At 54.6% G+C, this 16,197-nt stretch overlaps 5 protein-coding genes across 5 annotated transcripts; 2 read left to right on the top strand and 3 right to left on the bottom strand.

The window, feature by feature from the left end:
• Positions 1-9: 9 nt before the first annotated feature.
• On the bottom strand, positions 10-1,527 carry CCOS01_11176 (mitochondrial carrier protein; the record flags this gene model as incomplete). The annotated part of the gene is made up of 4 exons (XM_060459329.1): positions 10-108; positions 174-995; positions 1,266-1,367; positions 1,417-1,527. The coding sequence occupies 4 exons, from the start codon at positions 1,525-1,527 to the stop codon at positions 10-12; spliced, it is 1,134 nt and encodes a 377-aa protein (XP_060310061.1).
• A 1,914-nt stretch (positions 1,528-3,441) lies between these two features.
• CCOS01_11175 (uncharacterized protein) lies at positions 3,442-3,802 on the bottom strand (the record flags this gene model as incomplete). The annotated part of the gene is made up of 2 exons (XM_060459328.1): positions 3,442-3,706; positions 3,768-3,802. The coding sequence occupies 2 exons, from the start codon at positions 3,800-3,802 to the stop codon at positions 3,442-3,444; spliced, it is 300 nt and encodes a 99-aa protein (XP_060310060.1).
• A 2,939-nt stretch (positions 3,803-6,741) lies between these two features.
• On the bottom strand, positions 6,742-8,121 carry CCOS01_11174 (amidohydrolase; the record flags this gene model as incomplete). The annotated part of the gene is made up of 1 exon (XM_060459327.1): positions 6,742-8,121. The coding sequence occupies one exon, from the start codon at positions 8,119-8,121 to the stop codon at positions 6,742-6,744; it is 1,380 nt and encodes a 459-aa protein (XP_060310059.1).
• A 1,972-nt stretch (positions 8,122-10,093) lies between these two features.
• On the top strand, positions 10,094-11,876 carry CCOS01_11173 (uncharacterized protein; the record flags this gene model as incomplete). The annotated part of the gene is made up of 3 exons (XM_060459326.1): positions 10,094-10,160; positions 10,304-10,726; positions 10,795-11,876. 3 exons carry the CDS (start codon positions 10,094-10,096, stop codon positions 11,874-11,876), a joined length of 1,572 nt encoding a protein of 523 aa, XP_060310058.1.
• Positions 11,877-12,304: 428 nt separating this feature from the next.
• CCOS01_11172 (uncharacterized protein) lies at positions 12,305-14,347 on the top strand (the record flags this gene model as incomplete). Its single annotated transcript, XM_060459325.1, has 1 exon — positions 12,305-14,347. One exon carries the CDS (start codon positions 12,305-12,307, stop codon positions 14,345-14,347), a length of 2,043 nt encoding a protein of 680 aa, XP_060310057.1.
• Positions 14,348-16,197: the final 1,850 nt, after the last annotated feature.

The raw sequence follows: 16,197 nt of genomic DNA, 5'->3' as shown, positions 1-16,197 counted from the left end.
TGGCCTTCTTTACAGGCGCTGCAGGTCGCTGGCTTTGCGGTCTGTCTGCGCCGACTTCATCAGACGCACCACTTGATCATAGACCGTGAACGTGATGCCGCTCGAAAGCTGTACATATCCACATTAGCCAGATTCACTCCCACCACCACTCCCAGCCATGGCATCAAACTTACAGTCAGCCGGACCAACCTAGGCGACGTACCCCTCCAAAACGCAAAAACCCCATCACTCCTCAGAATCCTCGCAGCGCAGTCTACCATACCAGTATACCGCACGTCAGCACTCTGCACGCTCTGCATCCTCGTCTTGATATTATCAAACGGCATCGACGCATACACCGTAAACACACCGCTCACACCGCCCAAGACGAGGGTACTCCCAACGCCGCCCTCGAGCTGAGGCCACCGCGCCGCGACGCGCTCCTGGAGCATAGCAAAGGTCGTGAAGCGGACTGCGCTGTTGGTGCCTTGTTTGCAGAGCACGGGCGTGAGGCCGCTCCATAGGCCTCGGATGCCTTCTTCGCGGAGCAGGATCCTGACGGCGCTGATGAGGCCGCGGTTCGCGAAGCGGTTTTTTGCGGACGAGGAAGAGGAGGAGGACGAGGTGGCGGCGGCGTGGATCATTTTGGTCTTTATGGCTTCGCCTGGCGTCACGACGGCGATGGACTCTGCTACGCCGGCGCTGAGACCGCTTACGACGTTGATCCACGCGGCACGGGGCTTCCTTCCCGGTCCTGATGCCTGGGATTCCGAGCCCGAGAGCGCGTCGAGCTTTGAGCGCGTCGTTTCGAAGGCGAGGAACCGGATGCCGGATTTGGCGGCGTTGGAGGCGGCGAGGGCCTGGACGCCGGAGTAGATGCCCCTCACGCCCGAGGTGCGGATCGTGTCGCGGATGATGGAGAGGGAGCTGGGCGGTGGGTTGGATCTTGAGGTTGTTGCGTTGGTGGTGGATTTGAAGTGTAGTTGGCGGCGTGTTTTTACGTATTCGGCTGGGTACTATATCGTGTCGAAGAGACTTGTTGTTAGACCTATTTCTGTATGCTTGTTCATCTCATGTACGCGTGACCGCTCAAGTGTGCCCAACATGTTTATACGTTTGTACGTTTGTGTATGGAACGTGAGAGTGAGTGAGTGTGAGTGAGAATAAGAATGTGAGTGAAAATGCAAGCGAGGGTGTAAGTGAGTGAGTGAGTGAGTGCGTAAAACCAACACGCGTGTTCTATGTTTAGTCCTCGGGGAGCATGGATGATGAGACCTTCCACTCACAGTAACAAGCGTTTCTGTAACCCCCGCAACACCGCCCGCCACGATCTTGGTCAAGACGCCGGACTGCTCCATTGTGTGGGCAATGATCTGATCTGATCTGATCTAGTCTGGTACAGAGCTAGACCTTCCCTCAACACCGAAGCGAAAAGACCTCGGTGAATGTCGGCAATCTCGCTCGCGTTTGGCGTCTCGTGTCGTCGTCACTCGTCGCTCCATTTCCTCTCCTAGTCCGGAATGCCGTCATGATATAACGAGCAACCATAGACCCTCCTTCGCTTTCCCCCCATGGTCCACCGTTCGCGGCCAAAAAAGAAAGCCCCGTTGTTTGGTTGTACCGGCCTTCATCGGCCCATTTCCTGCGCGCGATACCCCATTCTTTCCCCCGAAGGACCGGAGAGTGACCGGTTGGAAAAAGTGGTTGAGGAAGCTGCACGGTCACCCGGGCCCTGGAGGATGGGCGCTGAGAGGGGGCTCCACTCGGGCATGTTCCGAGCTGGGTCGGTTTTTGGGTTGGCCGGAGGGAGAGCTCAGAGCGGTTTGCCTTTTTGTTACGTGGGGGGTGTTTATCTTGTCTCTCATCTGGTTGTGACGGCGATGCTTTCTTGGAAATGGTGTCTGAGAATCTCGGGCATCGTCCGAGTTGAGCTAAGGTTGATGGGTAGAGTTGGCATCTTGGAAATCTTGGTGGTCTTATCGATGGTGTATGGATAAGCAGGATGGCTGAAAGATTGTATCCGTGTCGATGGGTCACTTTTCCGTGCGTACTTTTCCTCCTAAGAAGTTGATTCTCTGGAGCACCTGGCGAACTGGGGTTAGGAACTGGAGTCGGGAGGGCTGTGTAAGCTGGGCCCGGCTCGGCGCGTCCTCCGCCACGTCAACGATGATCAACGGCGTTTGATCATCGGTGCGGTTAGGCTCGGCGGGGTTGGACGGGGGTTTGACCGTGACGAGAACGGTGATCTGATGATACGCATACAGATCTGCCCCTCATTGTGCTTGACGAAGGTTCTCAAGGTTCGCAAGTGCTTCTCGGTCAACTTCCGAGCTGTGTGACGATGGAGGATCGCGGACAGAGGATCGTATCATGCCGGACTGCACTTCAAAGTTTTCGAGGGGTGTGGGAGTACAGAAGAGTGAGTGAGCAAGCGAGCGAGCGGAGGAAGTGGGATAGGGAGGAAGGGAGATGGTTATGGATGGGTTCTGGATTTCCGTTCATGGGAAATCTGGGGGGACTAGCGCGTATATGCAAGATGCGTCCGGAGGTTACATGGGGAGAGCCAGCCAGGTTGTGAACCGAGCAGCCTAGGGACCAAGGGAGGAATAGATTTGACATGTGGTATTTGCGGCATAGCGGTATGGGAGGGATGTTGGGTTCATTGGGTGAGCGGATGTCGTTCGGGGTATCATCAGAGCCGGAGGGCCGAAGTGCCGGGGCCCTAGACGTAGAGACAGGTGAGGTGTTGTGCGCATGTACTGTTTCTTTCGCACCCGTCTCTCACCCTTTGCTCTCACTTGTCCGTGCCTCCAGCTGTAAGTCGTGTTTCCATTTTTAGGAAATACTCTGAAGCGTTTGGACCTGGATAGTGAGGGCGAGTAGAGAACCAGTCGTACCGAAACTGTGGTGCGGTGTTCTCTGGATGAATGGATCAGACGGTTCCCATAACCCGTACGATTAAACGGCCAGGGTCCGAGGTTGAATAAGTCGGAACGACGTTCCGACGTTGTGGGCGTTTGATACTCCATAGAGGGAGGGGCTTTTACGGGACATTTACCGAGGGTGGTGTTTCGGGGTCCCGGCCAGTTTGAACATATGGAAATGCGTGAGCGAGTTTGCCAAGTTTCGTGAGTTGCGATGACAGGATAAAAATGGAAATGGTCTTTTTTTGCGTCTAATGCTCAGTTTGGTTAAGTTTCGTCCAGCGTTAGTGAGAAACAAGATTTTGCGCACGGGGCCAGGGGGACGATGCTTTACGGGTAGTTCCATGGGGAAAAGAAAAAAGGGCCCGAAGAGCAGCAGATTTTCAGGAAATGCTCGCTGTTAGTCTCGCTGTAAAGCCCAAAGGCCGAGTGTATCGTAACTTTGCACGAGGTTGGACGGTGAGTAACACCGCAAAAGTGGACACTCTTCTGCGCAACTTCTTTTCTTTCTGGCCGAAACGCCCGTGGGCGGATGGGATTATGGGTATTTTGATGTGCGCGCCATGTGTCGATACTTGATGGTGCATGGTGGATACTTCCGGTCTACCGGCAACGCCAACGGGGGATGGCCGAGGTTGTTATCGCGGACGTGGACCGAGGGACTGAGGGTATTCGTGCGGATAGAAGAGACGGAGGAAAGCTTGTTCTCTGGGGAGTTTATGTCGGTGATGGTCCGGGGCCAGGATGGCTGGAAGTTTACCGAGGGGACGGTGAAGCCGGTGCTTGATGTTGTGATGGACTGTCTGTCTTATCGTTGTAAACTACGACGTTGAATGACTCTTGGGACTGACTGCATTGAAGCACACGACGGAGAACTCGCTGGCGGCGACTGCTACCATGATAGTCGCAATCTGGACCCCATTATTTCAGCTTGAACAAGCCCCTTTGGCTCAGTGGTAGAGCGTCGCACTCGTACTTCGGCACCTCATGCGAAGGTCCACGGTTCAATCCCGTGAGGGGGCACTTCCTTTTGCTAATCGCGCATACATGCATAGAGAAATGGGCATGCGATAATAATCTCCAATTTTTGAGTTGTCAACCTTATAGCAGGTGTTCTGAGTTAGAGATCAAGCTTTAAGCTGCTCGGGGTAGGTACTCAATTAGCACGTCCGTGGGTACAACCATCTAGATCCACAGACCAGGCAAAAACGCATACTGCCAATAACTCGTCTCTTCTGGTTCCTTTGCAAAGCTTAGCATATATACATTGTCAAGAAGGTGTCTAGAGCCGGTAGCAACTTGCAGGTTTGGCTGGCTGTATGTATCTCAGGAGCCACAGACCGAGTGAGGCCAAGCCCTCCAGACGACGATGATAAAGAATTCTCTACGGAGTACAGCTAGCCCTGCCTGATAATGTGATCAGCAGGAAACATGACGCCGTACCCACGTGCAGTCCCAGCCTGCACTTGCAGATGGCCTCTCGGCGATGGGCATCTGCAAGTCCTGGGGTTCAATGTATCAACGATTCGTTCGTGCCTCGGATGGAGGGGATCTGCAAGAGGGTTGTGGGGAGGAGGGGAAACGTCTTATGGGGGCCCTGGTCGAATCGTTGTGGGACACCGGGGAGGAGGGGTATCTGGTAACTTTTCGAAAGAGGTGTAAGATTGGCAGAGGGGTGAAAGTTCAACCGCAGAGGTAGGATACGAGTATCGGACTTGAAGTCAAGGGAGACTATTTCTCTTGTGCTATTTTCGCGCTGTATCAATAGGCATGATGGAATCTTGATGGGAGTCTCTAGTCGCCATCTCCAGGTTCGAGTTTGAAACGGTTCCGGCCCCGCAAAGCTCATACTTTCCCGGGGATCATATGGAGGGTTATGAAGACACACGAGTCAAAACGTCCAAGAACAAGCCTTGTTCCTGTCCCTCGGCTGGGGATCGGTCTATTGAGATAGGGTGTGTTGCATTTGTATCCTATATAGAGGTTATATTTACCCGATTCGTCTCTGGAAAATAAGTGCCACTTCGCCTCGTCCCAAGAGTTTCCAAGAGGACGGAGCTTGCAGAATCCTTGTCACACAACATGCGGAAGTTGACCGTTGGTGGCGAGCCAAGTTTGTTGAAAGCTGGGGGACGTTACAGTAGGATTCATTATACATACTGAAATCCGTACATATCCGGCAATTTTGACCGGCTGCTTGGGAAATCCGGGGTTCTTGTTGCCTTTGAGAGTCCCCCATGGGCATCGTGTGGGGTTGGGAGTGTGTGATCTCGTTTTTCCGTGGTTTTTCCTCATCTTCGGACGAATCTACCATGGTGTTTTGAAACGATGATTGCTATGAGGGTCTTGGATATCTTAGAGCACACGAGCAACATTTCTGCTCGACCGAGTTCGGTTTCGCACCAAGTAAGAAGCAGTCGACGAAGATACGATCAGGCTAGCTTATCTCGAATGTGACTGATGACATTATCCCCATCCTACATGTCCACTGCGAGCCGTGCTATCCGCAGCTACAAGTCCTCGGTCTAAATCATCCCGCCTACAAGTAGATGTCGCAAAACAACTCACGTCGGTCACCCACCGTGAACAAACTTCTACTCAGTGATGCATATCCGTAATCCTGCTTGGCCATGGCCCATGATAAGACCTTGCCACGAGAGAAAAGACGTGCTTTCAGGAAGGACCACCGGCAAAAGTCCCAGCCACCATGCCCTTTCCACCTCTAGTAAGCTCGAGAATCGGACTTGTACCAGAATCAGTCCCACGTCCGCGAGTGGAGCCGCCCCCGGCCCTACCAGTCGTCACCGACCTAGAAGCCCCTCCAAGACGGGCTGCTTCGTTGACCTTGCAGTCCGAGAGATGCGTTCCGCCGAAGTGGCGTTGTTGCTCGCCGGCGGTGACGGTAAGCGGGCATGCAGTGTCAAACCCAGGTTTGTGGAAGTAGGTGCAAAGGCCGCCAGTTGCTGAGAAGCGAGGATTGCATATCGAGAGTTGTCGACCGACAACCTGGACACTTTAAAACGTGCGTGGGATTGTTGATCTCGCGATCTTCGGCTAGGAAACACGAGTACCTTAGACAAATATATCACCAGATTGACAATGTCTCATAGAGACTGCATATTCGAGATTCTTTGGCTCATTGTCTCCCCTTGATCTTCAACGCCGTATCTCAGAATTGAGTATGCGGCCCCACTAGCCCCGCGGCCGAGAGAAGCGGACACAACACCGAACTATCGGGCCGTCTCTTTCCAAGTTCAGGGTTTGGCGGCGCTGCCATGCCCCCTCATGTTGTCATTTCGTTCTCAGAAACTGGGGCTACTGGTGGTGAACTGTCAGAGCCAGCCCTCCAACCTCTGTGATTTAGTTAGGGTCGACTCCCTCATTGCCTCGGCGTTTAGTTCGTTTAAAGTATTCTACACAGGCGCTGCTACAGATAGACTTGCAGGGATAGAGAGGGAGTTGCGGTAATGTGAATCAAGTATCCAACGGAAAACCTTATCCTAAAGTTGCGGTGTTTTCCGTGTAAGTCAAGACTATTGTAATCGCGGACTTACACCGAACATAGAGCTCAAACGACCACACCGTAAATCACCGTATCACTAGATCATGCGGATTACGTGACAAGGTAAAAAGTTGATTTTGGCCAAGGCCATTATTACAAAGTATTCTATTTCTTATGGTCATGAATTCGTGTCGCGTCGAAGGCCGACGTAATTGTTGCTCTGCAATGAACCGCTTAGAAAGCCACACAACTCATGCAACAACGCTATGCTAGTAAAAGAAAATGCAGGCTCCTCCAACGTGTAAGCCGAGCAAACCATATCGATGATGTGACGCATCATCTGCTGTGACGGGCATTCCATAGATCCTCCGCGTTGCCCCTGAATAACCTGTCAACCAAGACATCATCTTTCCCGCACCAGTCGAGCACCGTCTCCATCCAGGGCCGGATATCCAGGCCCTCGAACCGTGTATGCGGCCAGTCCGTCGCAAAGATGACTCTGTCCTTGCCCCGCAGGTGAAGCACCTCTCGCGCAATCGGCTCCAGATCGCTATGATCTGCCTTAGAGCTTAGCCGGTACGGCGCCGATAACTTTACGTAGGTGTTCCCGGCTCGGAGCAGCTTGGCTAGGGACTTGAAGCCCTTCATGTCGTACGGGTTATGTGATGGCATGTCCTTGATATTGGGATGCCCGAGGTGATCGATGCAAACTCTCACGCCGAGGGTCGGGACGATGGGCACGAGCAGCTCGATCATGGACATGGGCATGTACACCTGTATCACCCAATCCAGAGGCTTGCAGTCGTGGGCATATCGACGTAGTAACGAGTCGAGCTCTACAGCGTTGAGGGATTTGCCCACCGAGGAGAGGTTGATCCGGACGCCTCTTACACCGAGCCTGTGCCACTCTGCCAGGGTGCTCTGAGACAGGCTGCCTGGCTCGAAAGCCACCACCGCCCTGCCGCGGCGGGAGCCGAGGGCACGAAGGGCGTCGAGGAGGCAAGTGTTGTCGTTGCCGTAGATGGATGGCTGTACGAGGACGATATTGTCGATGCCGACGGAGGACTCGAAGGCGAGGGCGTGGTCAAGGCGGTGCGTTTTGGGGCAGTAGACTGCGTCCTTTGCCAAGGGGTAGGCGGCCGGGTCGACGACGTGCATATGTGAGTCCCACGCTCCGCGAGGGATCCGCTCCGGAAGAGTCAGCCTGCGCCGTGCGGGAGTGGTGCTGGCGGCGACGACTCTGGATATTAACTTGTCGTCTTTGTGCCGTGTAGTTGGTGCCATGATGGGCTGGAGGAGAGCCATGATGGACTTGATGTGATGGAGCAGAGTGGAACGGGCCTGGAGGATGGGCTTGGTTTGTAGCATGGTGAGGGAGACCCTATGTGTAAGAGATGAGAAGGCCCGGGTGGAGGCGAAGAGGTGAGAGAGGTTGCTGATATTGCGGGCGTTACTGCTGCTGCTGCTACTGCTACTGAGGAGGAGTTGATGGGACTCTAAAGGACCGGGGGTGGTTGAGGGCTGAGAATGGTATGGAAGGGATGAATTCTTCTCCTCGCGTGAACAAACTGGCGACAGGACCGACGACACGGGGTTTCTGTCATCCGCAACTGTTACCACGATGGGGGTCGGCAACGGCATAGGAGGAGGAGTAGCAGCAGCAACAAGTGTGCGATGACGGCGGCGGTGCGCCTGCACATATGGACGTCGGCCCATTGCGCTTGGTGAGATTCCGCCGAAGGCCCGGCACGTCGTTGTGTGGATCATTGAGTTGCAGCATCCTCAGGAAGATGGCCGGCCGTATAATAGAAAGAGGAGATGTGGTTCTCCAGTCCGCGCCCGCCTCCGTTCTCCAGCAGGAGGAGCATGCAGGTGTTAGCAAGTAGTAGGAACGATAGTGGAGATTGTTGACCCGTAGATGGAGAGAGTTTGAGGGAAGAGGAGACCGGAGTGGGAAAATAGAAAGAGAACGAGAAAAGATGGCAGGCCTCTGCTGTGTGGTGTTTTTGGTGGTTGAGTTTTTGGTGGTGCGTTGGGCTCGGAGGATGACCGATACCACAAGGTAGCGCAGATGCGGCTTTGCGTGATGTGGTGTAGTTGCGGACGGGACGGCGATGTGCGCGGTGTCTTTTCCTACTACGGACTTTCACGTAGGTGTCACCGTGTAACTCCAAACTACCTTTACGCATACATTATTTCACCTATTTTCAGCACACACATGCACCCGTGGAACCTGACCGACGGAAGGCCATGCAGCGGTGTCAAGTCACAAAGTGGAGGGATGATTGGCCTCCAAGCCCTCGGGTTATTGGACAGCGGCGCCTTAAACTTACCACGGACGTGGAGAGAATGCCTGCAGAGGCTACGGATACTTGCCGTGGCTAGGTGCCCTTAGTCGTACTAGGTAGTGCAAGAGAGAGCAAGCGAGCAAGCGAGCAAGCAAGCAAGCAAACCAGCAGCGTGGCAGCGTCACTTTGGGCTCGCTGTTCGCCACGAGTCAGGGCGCGGACCACCGACGTACGGCTGCGAGGGCCGTCGGAAGTTGACCGAGAGTTGAGAGAGACTCTGACAGAGAGTGCCGGTAGCAGAGAGAGATCAGCGGTAGGCTGCTGGCAAGAGAGATGGGATGGACGAGTGGCCTGGAACCCGGCCGGAAGCCCCCCGGGAATACCGTCTCGACGCCAATGTACGGAGTAGGCTAAGTCATGTAGCTCTACTGCGAACTTGACGTTGGGGGATACATTGGTCCCTTGCCTTAGCCCAAGTCCGGCACTTGTGCGGCGCAGCGGGAGGGAAGGGCTGTGATGAGATTGGACTCTTGGAGACTCTAGCAGACTCTTGGGGGAGACTCTAGCAGAGAGTCTGAGAGTTTGGGAACTGGATGAACGCAACTCCCGGCCGATTGTGGAGTGACATTACTAATATTGTTGCCCCCCTCCATCATCTGTAGTCTCTCCTCCAGGCTCTTCTTTCACCCTTCGCCGGCCTCCCACTCCTGCGACCTTTTTTCGTTCGGTCAACGTCCGATGTCCTCCTGCGAAGAGGTCTGAAGTCCTACCGAGTACTGAACCCATACCGTTCACCCCCACACTCTTTGCTGCACGAGATCTCCTCTCGCGTCTCCTCTCCTTGCGCCGTGCGATCGCCCGCCGAACGAAATCGTGGGGTTCGAAACCAGTTGAACCAGGGCAACACACCAGGGGCCCCATCCAAAACTCCGGAGAACGTCGAGAGAGGGTTACTCGTTGGGCCGTTTTCCCATCGAAAGGGAGGCCCAGGCCGCGCAGCCGTCTTTTACCCCGTGGGACAGGATCGAGTTCACCCCCTCACCCACACCCCGCGTTTTCTTGTTTTTGGAGCAGACGACGACGGTTTTCCGTCACACGGGAACGAGATTCGAGGGCGCAAAGTGTCTACGAAGGAGCGAACCCGAGAAAACACATAAGTGAGGCGAGGGATCGGAGGGGGTAGTGGTGCGAGCTCGTCCCGTCTGAGATTGCGTGTCGGAAAATAGGGGGCAAAAATTACGACTGGAACGAAAGAGACTGAAAAATTCTTCTTTTTTGCATTTCATAACTGCATACACTCTTTTCTTGGTTTGCGCCCGCAACCAAAACCTCTCGTTCCAACCCCGTCCCAAATCCCTTCGATATCGACGCAAAGGAAGGGCGTCGCAGGGGGTTTTAAGATGGTCCAATTCAACACCTATTATCTCCTTACCATCATCGTTATCTCGTGCGGGTCTATTCCCAAGGGTAAGTAATCAGTTCCCGTTAGATCGTGCGGTCAACATCCGTCCGACCTTGACAGGCGATCCGTCCCTTTTTTTACTCCACCGTCCACACACACTAAAAATCAACACCAAAGCCCACGGTGCGCTGACTAGCTCCCCATGTAGGCTACGATGAAGGCGGGTTCAGCGCGTCAACGGGCCTGGCGTCCTTCAAGGAGGATTTCGGCCTCGTCTCGAGCCTCTGGAAGGGCAATGAGTCCGGTTTGGCTGACCGCAAGGCCAACATTTCGTCGTTTGGTGTCCTCGGCGCCGCCTTCGGTTCCATCATCGCGCTCGCCGTAAATGACCGCCTCGGACGATTGAGGGCGTGGCAGCTCTTCATCGCTGTCTGGATGACGGGTTGCCTGATGCAGGTCTTCTCGTCCGGCATCCTGGGGTTTATGCTCTTCGCCCGGATATGGGGCGGGCTCGGCGCCGGAGGACTTACGGTTGTTGCGCCGCTGTACCTCTCCGAGATTGCGCCCGCGAGGTCGCGCGGTATGGTCGTCAGCATATACATGGTCGTGTTACTGTCGTTCCTCACCATTGGTAAGGCCACCCCCGGGAAGACATTCTGCGATCCTGTCGATTCAATGTACTGACCTACCGTGAATTAGGCTTCTTCATCAACTACGCCGCGAACGCGACCCTCGCTGCGACGAGGCTGCAGTACCGCCTCGTCATCGCCATCCCCCTCATCCCCGTAGGCATAGCCTTCATCGCCTCCTTCTTCCTCGACGACACCCCGCGCTGGCTCGCCTCCCGAGACCGTGGCGACGAAGCGCTCGCCGTGCTCGCGAAACTCCGGCACGCCGACCCGAGCGACCAAGCTCTCGCCCATGAATACGACGAGATCCACGAACAGATCCGCACGCGGCAGCAGATCCTCGCCGACTCTTCGACATGGGCCATCATCAAGGACATTGCCACGATCCCTACCTACCGCACGCGCTTCCTCCTCGGTGCCGTCATGCAAACTGTCGCGCAGTGGTCTGGCGGGAATGGCATCACATACTACATCCCTGAGATCTTCCGGTACGCCGGTGTTGTTGGGGATAATACCTCCCTCATCACTAGTGGCGCGTACGGCGCTGTCAAACTTGTGTTTACAATGGTCTTTACCTGGGGTCTCGTTGACGTCTTCGGTCGTCGCCGGTGTTTCATTACGGGCTTGTTCCTGCAGTGCATCACGCACGTATACATGGCCATCTACATGGCCATCTGGATCGACGGTACGAACAAGCCGGCCTCCGATGCCGCGATCGCCTCCGTCTTTGTCTATGCCGTCGGCTGGTCCATCGGCTTGTGCACGGTACAATACCTGTACGGCACAGAAATTTACCCGACCCGCATCCGCAGCGTCTGCTATGCCAGTAACATGGCCCTGCACTGGTTTTTCCAGTTCGCTGTAGTGCGCGTGACGCCCAACATGTTTGTCAGCCTCGACGTATGGGGCGCGTACGTTTTCTGGGCGGTCGTCTGCGGCGTTGGCCTTGTGGTCCTCGGCCTGTGGGCGCCGGAGACGAAGGGCATCCCCATGGAGAGGATGGAAGAGCTGTTTAGCGGTCGGTGGTGGATGGGATGGAGGGCCAGTGTGGATTTGGACTCGAGCGAGACGAAGCCTTTTGGCAGAGGCGACTCATCGGGCAAGGAGTCAAAAGAAGCCCCATTTGCGCATGACCGGAAGACGGATGTCTGAGTTGAGGCCGGGATGCTTTCTTAGTTCATATTTATGAGTCTGTATGTTTCTTTTAATGATCACCAGATACCAATTGTACAAATTCATTTTCACAGTTCGGAATGGTTGTCACTTTGTTGGGTCCTCCTCGTCGATTGGTGCTGATTCTCTGCCTGCCGGGGCTTCCCGGCCGAATGTCCGGAGCCGAACTCGGCAAATATGGGCCCTCTCGGCCGATAGGTAAACCCGCCAAGACGGGAAGGTGAGAAGACGATTGTCACCTGAAGGATCGGGACCCCTCACAGGGCAACGTCTTCATGAACGCGTGCTCTTCGTCATCATTGTCATCAGCAACTTTCGTTTCACTTCTTCCTCCCAACTATAAATCACTCAATGCGTCTTCCTGGAGGTGTGTGTGCCTGACTGCGTCCGTCACAACGAAAGCAAACATGGAGAAGAGACAGCTCGCAGAGGCCCAGCCGCGGCCGGCATCCCCGCCCCCATCTCGGAAGCCGGGACTACGTCAACGGCTCATGTTCGCCGGTGTTCTCTTGGCTGTCGGTTTGTTGAACATTCACCTCACAAGAAAACACCGTCTAGACCAGGACCACGGAGGGGAGCTTGTGCCAAACCCGATCCCAGTACAAGAATCCCCGTTTGGTCGGTTCCCTCTACCCAAAGATCCTTTCAAGCTCATCCCTTGTACAAATGCTACCGTCCCGCCGGAACTCGATGACGCTCATCCCGAGGAGACGTGGTCGAAAACCTTTGATCCGGACCCATCCAATTGGAGCTGGGGAAACAAGACCGTCTCCGTTGATGGCAACGATAGTGACCCCTTCTCCGGCCGAGGCATCTACCTCTGCGGATATCTGGAGGTGCCACTAGACTACACCAACAAGTCAGACGACCGGATCGTTCGACTCGCAATCATCAAATACCAGGTCTCGGGCCTAGCCCGCGTAGGTGAGCCCGACAACGGCACCAGAAACCCACCCCCCGGCGGCAGAAGCGAGCGCACCCTCGTCATCGAACCCGGCGGCCCAGGTGGTAGCGGAACCTCGTACGGCTGGAGAGTCGCGGAGCAGTACACCAAGCGCTTCAGTGATGGCAAATTCGACGTGCTGGGCTGGGACCCGCGAGGCGTCAACATCACCCGCCCCTCCATCTCCTGCTTCCCCTACGACGTCGACAGAGACCGCTGGTCCATTCTGACGGGCCAGTACATCGAAGTGTCCGCCGACCCGAAGCGTCAGCTGCAGATTGCCGACGCGATGAACGACGCCACCTTCAAGGCCTGCTGGGAAGTCCACGGCGACCTCGGCCGCTTCATGGGCACATCCATCGTCGCGCGCGACCTGGAGGAGATCCGCAAGGCTCTGGACGAGGATGAGTTGACGGGATACCTCGTCAGCTACGGCACGGGGATCGGACAGACATACGCCAACATGTTCCCAGACAGTGTCGGTCGGGTGATCCTCGACGGGACGGAATACGTCCGCGATCACCGCGAACTAGGCGGCTTTGGGTGGACCGCGCTCGACAACGGCACCCATGCCTGGTACGACGGGTTCCTCGGCGAATGCATCAACGCCGGACCGGATCACTGCGCGCTGGCAAAGCTCAAGAGCAGCAGCGGGGAGCCCCTCGTGCTGAAGGATCTGGACAAGCGCATGATGTCCCTCCTCACGTCACTCATTGACCGCCCTGCCATCGGGTACACCGAAGAAAGCGGCCCGTCTCTCGTCACGTACTCGGTCCTCGTCGCCGCAATCTACTCGGCTCTCTACAACGCCCAAAGCTGGCCGGCCCTCGCACAGATGCTATACGAGCTCGATCAGGGCAACTCGACCCTGGCCGCTGCGTACCTGGAAGAGCGGGCCTGGCAATACGACCCGACGCTCCCCGCGACACCCAATAAGCGGCCCGCCTCGGATGAACTCGCCTTCATCGTCATCTGCGCAGATGCCTACGACGCGCCGTTGCCACCCGACGGTCTCGTCTGGTGGGAATCCCTTTGGGCCAACATGTCGTCTCAGTCCTGGGTCGCGGGCAACTCGCGCTTCTTCGATGTCTTTCCTTGCCAGCAGGTCCACAAGTACTGGCCTGAGCCGGTGGACGTCTACCGCGGGGACCTAAATCACACGCTCAAGAACCCGATCCTGTTAATCGCGGAGACGTATGACCCAGCCACGCCGCTACGTAACGGGCGTAGGTTATTGAACGAGATGGGGCGGAACGCGAGGTTGATTGCGCATCATGGGTATGGGCACTCGTCAAGGGATACGTCTGATTGCACGGAAGAGATTGCGAAGCGGTATATTCTCGAGGGGACGTTGCCGGATGAAGCGGAGACGGCGTGCTATGCCAACGAGAAGCCGTATCTGTATGGCGCCAAGGATAAGAGTGTGAAGACTACGGCTGATGAGGGCTGGGACCCGGTGGCTGCGTGGCGTGAGCATCAGCGGGAGATAGCTCACATGCATTTCTGAAAGTTTGGGGAGTGATGAGATCTGGGCTAGTGCGATGTACTAGAGAGCAAGCAGTGTACGTTGGTAGATAGGTACTAGAATAGGAGGGACTTGAGCCGATTTATATCACAACCCCCCTTCCCAATGCCTGTCGGCTGTCCTGTATAATGTCTGCAATCGACCTTGTAAACTCAGAAATTTCCGCCTAGAGTCTTACACAGCCTCTGAAAATGGTGCTGCTCGCCAGGCATCAATCTTCATCATTGTTTCTCACGAAAGCTGCTGGGACGCCCGAGAATGCACTTGTGACGGGCGCCTAAAGGGGAAATTCTAACACCAATCCTCTTGTGGTTATTTTTAGGGATGGAACCACCCAAGCATCCTTCGAACAACACGACAGAAGGAGGGAAAAGACTTCCACCTACTTTCCATGACACTAGTATGCTCTCTGTCTTCTTTCCGAGCACCAAAGTGCCATTTGTTAGTGAAGTCCGTGAGAATGGCCATCATTCAGTGTATGACTGCGGTGAAGAGAAAAACGGAACCGCGGCTGCTGGTCTTATTTATGATCGTGTCAAGTGTCCGAGAGAATCTATTCTTGTCAGATAGAAGACGACTTCAGAGTGTATTTATATATTTTCTTAGTTCTTCATAAGCCCTCAATCTAGAGCCCTTTGGGCTCAAAAGGTGGCGCTGAGTTTTCATCCAGCGAATAAGCTAGTCAATTTAGCAATAACTTGGAGAATGGGTCTTGAGCAATGAATGTATCGAACCTTGATGACATTATGGGAAACTTTGAAACAAGTAAGTTCACGCACTCCTGCAAAAAGTCTAGGTGGCGAGTTTTTCACTCAAGCACGATGGCAATTGTAGGTCCAAATGGCCGTGACGCTGATGTGCCCTTCCTTCTCAAGTCGTGAACACCTCGATTGTCACTAGGCAGCGATATTTAAATTAAAGCAAAAGTGATTTCGACAGAAACCTGATGCGGACACAGTTCTCGATCAACGAGACAGTTTGAGTCATGTGAAGAATGTTTATAAATCATGATAGAGCGGAAATGTCCATGTCATTTATGCACGAAGAGTGATAGTCTATGGTAGTTTAAACATCGCCGTATCTACTTGCAGTTGCAGTAGACACTTGAACAGAATGTCAGCAAGCCGTAGAGACTCTCTCATGGCAGGAACTTACAAATCTTGTGCAATGGCGCCGCCTCCGCCGGAGCAACCATCGTAAGCGCCACCCCCCGACTGACACTGTTTTCAAGAATCAGTATCCGAGAGTCAACGGAAAAAGTTCAAAGGAAGTTTACCTTGGCCGGGCAGCCAGCGATGCAGTCTTCCTGCGTGCTGTAGACGTGTCCAGTCCAGGCGTGTGCGGCCAGAGGCGCTGTGAGGGCGATGACGAGTGTGAAGAGCTTCATTTTGTGATTTAAGGTACGTCAAGATGGGTATTGTAGTACAGACGTGGGTTGCGAGAGATCCAAGAGAGAAATGTCGAAGCCTTAGTCGGTGGAAGATGCGGTCTACTTATACAAGTTGGATTTCGGAGCATGCTACATGCAGTATTAATAGCACTAGCAACTGTCGACGCTTGTAAAATGCCAGATATCGGAGCCCGAGATTGTGAGTCCCCTTCACCAGATCGTTCTACCTTAGATACTTGGGGTTGTCCCTGAAAGCTTATTAAATTGAGCTGGCGAATCAAAGTCTAATTTGTTGGCTTACGGGGCCAGTTGCTGGGAACTGATGCTGGTTGTAAGATATAACCTGGCGGTATGTTGTGGTGATATGATGCGACAGGTGCCTCTTTGGGCCGTAATACCCGAGCTAGTTCTATACAGCTACTCAAAGACTTTACTCATATTT

This window comes from Colletotrichum costaricense (genome assembly GCF_030867565.1).
Source record: "Colletotrichum costaricense strain IMI 309622 chromosome Unknown Scaffold_12.1, whole genome shotgun sequence".
Classification (NCBI taxonomy): Eukaryota; Fungi; Ascomycota; class Sordariomycetes; order Glomerellales; family Glomerellaceae; genus Colletotrichum; species Colletotrichum costaricense.
The sequence above is the reverse complement of the archived record's forward strand: the minus strand, read 5'-3'. Positions and strand labels throughout refer to the sequence as shown.